Source organism: Plectropomus leopardus, unplaced genomic scaffold (assembly GCF_008729295.1).
Source record: "Plectropomus leopardus isolate mb unplaced genomic scaffold, YSFRI_Pleo_2.0 unplaced_scaffold25992, whole genome shotgun sequence".
NCBI lineage: Eukaryota > Metazoa > Chordata > Actinopteri > Perciformes > Serranidae > Plectropomus > Plectropomus leopardus.
The window spans coordinates 1-3,495 of NW_024628259.1; the positions used below are offsets into that span (position 1 = coordinate 1).

General features: G+C 36.3%; 1 protein-coding gene across 1 annotated transcript; it reads left to right on the forward strand.

Moving 5' to 3' along the window:
• Positions 1-1,921: 1,921 nt before the first annotated feature.
• On the forward strand, positions 1,922-3,391 carry LOC121966819 (low affinity immunoglobulin gamma Fc region receptor II-a-like; the record flags this gene model as incomplete). The annotated part of the gene is made up of 3 exons (XM_042516888.1): positions 1,922-2,201; positions 2,601-2,756; positions 3,341-3,391. Coding segments are annotated over exons 1-3 (487 nt in total), but the record flags the coding sequence as incomplete, so codon positions are not given.
• Between the last annotated feature and the right edge of the window lie 104 nt (positions 3,392-3,495).

A 3,495-nucleotide genomic window follows, 5' to 3' on the forward strand; every position in this document is an offset into this window, starting at 1 on the left:
ATCATTATTATTATTATAAAAGTAATATGGCTTTTGTTTATCTCATTGTACAGCACAGAGAAGACAAAGTTGAACAGATAAATGAAAAGATTTGACTACTATGCACTTTTAAAAATGTATATTAAATGGTATCTATATTTAGAAAAAACACAACACAGTGAACTTGGACACAGTTATACAATAGTGCAATGAAGCAGAATGTAAAGACGGCTGGAGTAAGTATGCGATGATTTGATGTAACAGGTTGCTTTACATCATTTACGTGAGATTGATGGATATGAAAGCATATTATATACAATGTATACAGCAAGATAGTGATGATGTTCTCATGTTGAAGAACAGCATATAGGATAAATTATTTACAGGACAAGCAGATGCTAAGTGTTAGAGTTATTGATGCTGTAATCAAAAGCAATTTACAGAGCATTCAACCAAGAGGGGACAACAACGAAAAGTGCAAGAGTCATGCAAGTACTTCAAGTATGCTGAGCATGGGCTGCCCAAAGCTCACCATTAGCGCTCACCTGGTTGGTCACCTGGTAGAGTGGACAGCCCATGTACAAACGCTGTGTCCTTGCTGCAGCGGCTGCAGATCTGATTTTAACCCCAGCCCTTTGCTGCATGTCATCCCCCCGTCTCTCTCTGCGTTTCATACTATATCTGTTTTATTGAATAAAAAGCAAAAAGCGCCTAAAAAATATTTAAATATAAAGACAAGACAAAGGAAGGTTTTGTTGAGGAACAAACTAAACAGGAAGAGGAAGCTCTCGCCTTCACAGCAGTATTTTTGTCGATACTCAAGTCAGTCTGCAGCGAGACGCCATGGAGGCCACAGCGCTCTGCTTCCCACTGTGTGAGTACTGAACAAGTTTTATTATTTTATTTCTGTTAGTTTAACATCCTGTACATCAAACCATCTTTGTCTTAAATTCAACTTTGCATTCATGTTTCTCCAGTGATGCTCAAATTCACGCTGCTGAACAGTTATACTCAGAAAAGTGGTGAGTAACAAATCAAAAGTCTTAAATATGCTCTAATATTTGCATTATTCACTCCATCTAAAGTACTCTTAAACCAGACTTGTCTCTTTAATGTAATTTAATGTTCCTACACTTTTGTTTGATGTTATATTTTCTGAAAGGTTCAGTTCAGTTAATCAATATCGCAAGCAAACATTTGAATACAGCTTGCAGAAAGTTTTTAGACAAGTTTCTTTTGGGACACTAAGTTTAATTTCTGCTTTCAGATGCAACGTTTCTCCGCATCACTCCAGACAGACTGCAACACTTTAAATTTGACTCAGTGGCTTTTCACTGCGTGGAGCCCGATGGCTTGACTAAATTGAGAGTAATCAGAAATAATACGGAAATTGATCCAGGATGTCAGATTCAGAGGACGTCGACAGGGTCCTCCTGCACCATTAGGAGAGTCTATCCAGCAGACAGTGGACAGTACTGGTGTGAGACTGAACAAGGAGACAAAAGCAACAGTGTCTATGTCACTGTAACCGGTACGTTTATGGTCATTTTTAAGTCTGTACATCAAGTTCAAAATATTCTGATTTGGACTTTTTAAACTAATTTGCATTTTTTTCCCCTGTATAGTTTTGCAGAATAATGGAAAACATAAAAAGAAAATTGAAACAGTCTGTTTTGTCCTCTTCTATGATGTCTTTAAACATAAAATTACTGCTTAATATGGTGCAGATATTGGTGTAGATATGGGCTCTTATTTTGTGAGTCTGAGAGGCCCTTACACTCTGCTTGAAGCATACTCAACCTGTAAAATATCATTAATGATTAATTCTGGAGCCAGATTTAGTTGTTGTATCAGAAGGTTGACCTATCTGTCACAGTGTAAAAATATTGCTTAATTGATTTTGATTCATTTTCTATTGTAAGTCCAGGTTTGTAACTGAAGTATGTGGCTTACATTTCATGTTACATGTCGTTCAGCTGGTTCAGTGATCCTGGAGAGTCCGGTCCTCCCTGTGGCCGACGGAAAAGCTGTGACGCTGCGCTGCAGAAGTAAGTCGACTTCCACCAACACCTTGGCCGTTTTCTATAAAAATGGCCATCTTGTGAAGAGCTTTCCTTCGGGAGAGATGACCATCCACAGTGTTTCCAAATCTCATGAAGGACTCTACAAGTGCAACATCTCAGGTGTTGGAGAGTCAACGGAGAGCCGGCTGGCTGTCAGAGGTGAGACACAACAGTGTCAGAAAGCATCCAAAAATCCAGTTATTTGACAATAACAATTATATTTTATAAAAATATGTGTCTGCCAGTATCCTGAAAACTGCTACCATCTGCTGTTTTAATAATCTCGTGACAGTTTGCTGTTGCATTTGCGATGCTTTTCTTTGCCTAAATTTTGTTTGTTTTTCACAAGTATTCAAACCTTTGAACTGTGAGCAAATTTGTGTGATCACTTTCAATAATACCTAAAAAAATGTTCTCATTTGCTGCTTATTGCCTTCTACTCATGTTTTTGAAAGAAATTAAGCCATATTTTTTCACTTTCTAAAGGGTTAATATTTATGTTTTGCATTTCTATGGAAAAATAAATTTTGATGCATAGTGTCATTTGTAATGTTGCAGCACGTACCGTTTCTGTCACCCCTCAAAAACCTCATGAAGACCCCCACTCTGGCGACTCCAACGGCCGTCATGTCTCCATCCTGCTGTGGATCGCTGTCACCATTTTAATCACGGCTCTGCTGCTGGTGGGGCTCCTTAATATAAGGAAACACAGAGGTAAAGAAAAGTTACTTCCTCTAATATATTGTATGTAAATAAGATCAAATTAAGAATAAAATACATGATATAAAGTAACTATAATTAAAATAATAAAACAAAATATAAAATAAAAAATAAAATAAAATATAAAAAACCTCACACTTGGTTTTGGGTCCAATCATTTCTATACTTGAATCTGATAAAAGGAGCATCACAGTCATACAAGCAGAAAAATAGCTGAGCTGTCTGATTAAAATCTCCCAGTTTTACACACTTCTGGGCTCCAATTCACCTCTGCAGGTATCATTTTTGTATTTTGGCTAATAATCTGATGATGGGGAAAAGCTCATAGATGTTTACTAACCAAGAAAACTGTGATATTGTCCATTTTCTTTTGTATTTGCTTTCACACAGATGATAACGTTGTACTTATTGGTATAATTTGTAATTGTGAATAGTATTTTGTCTAAAGCTCATGGAAGTATACATGTTGTTAAAGAATATTCTATATTTTTTTGTTTTTTTAGTCAAACTTTTAGTGGTTTTATTTTCTTTTTCTGTATCTCTGTTGATGCCAGTCTTTTTGTGTTTCTATCCATCAGTTTCCAAGAAACCAACAGCAACAACAAGCTCAGGTGAGGAAAATCAAAAAGGTGAGAGCAGCGTCATTATTGGAATTTGTTATATTACTTCAAAATACATTGCTTTGTGTCACTTGAATTTCATTGTTTCAACTTCAAAATATTGCATTTTTTTA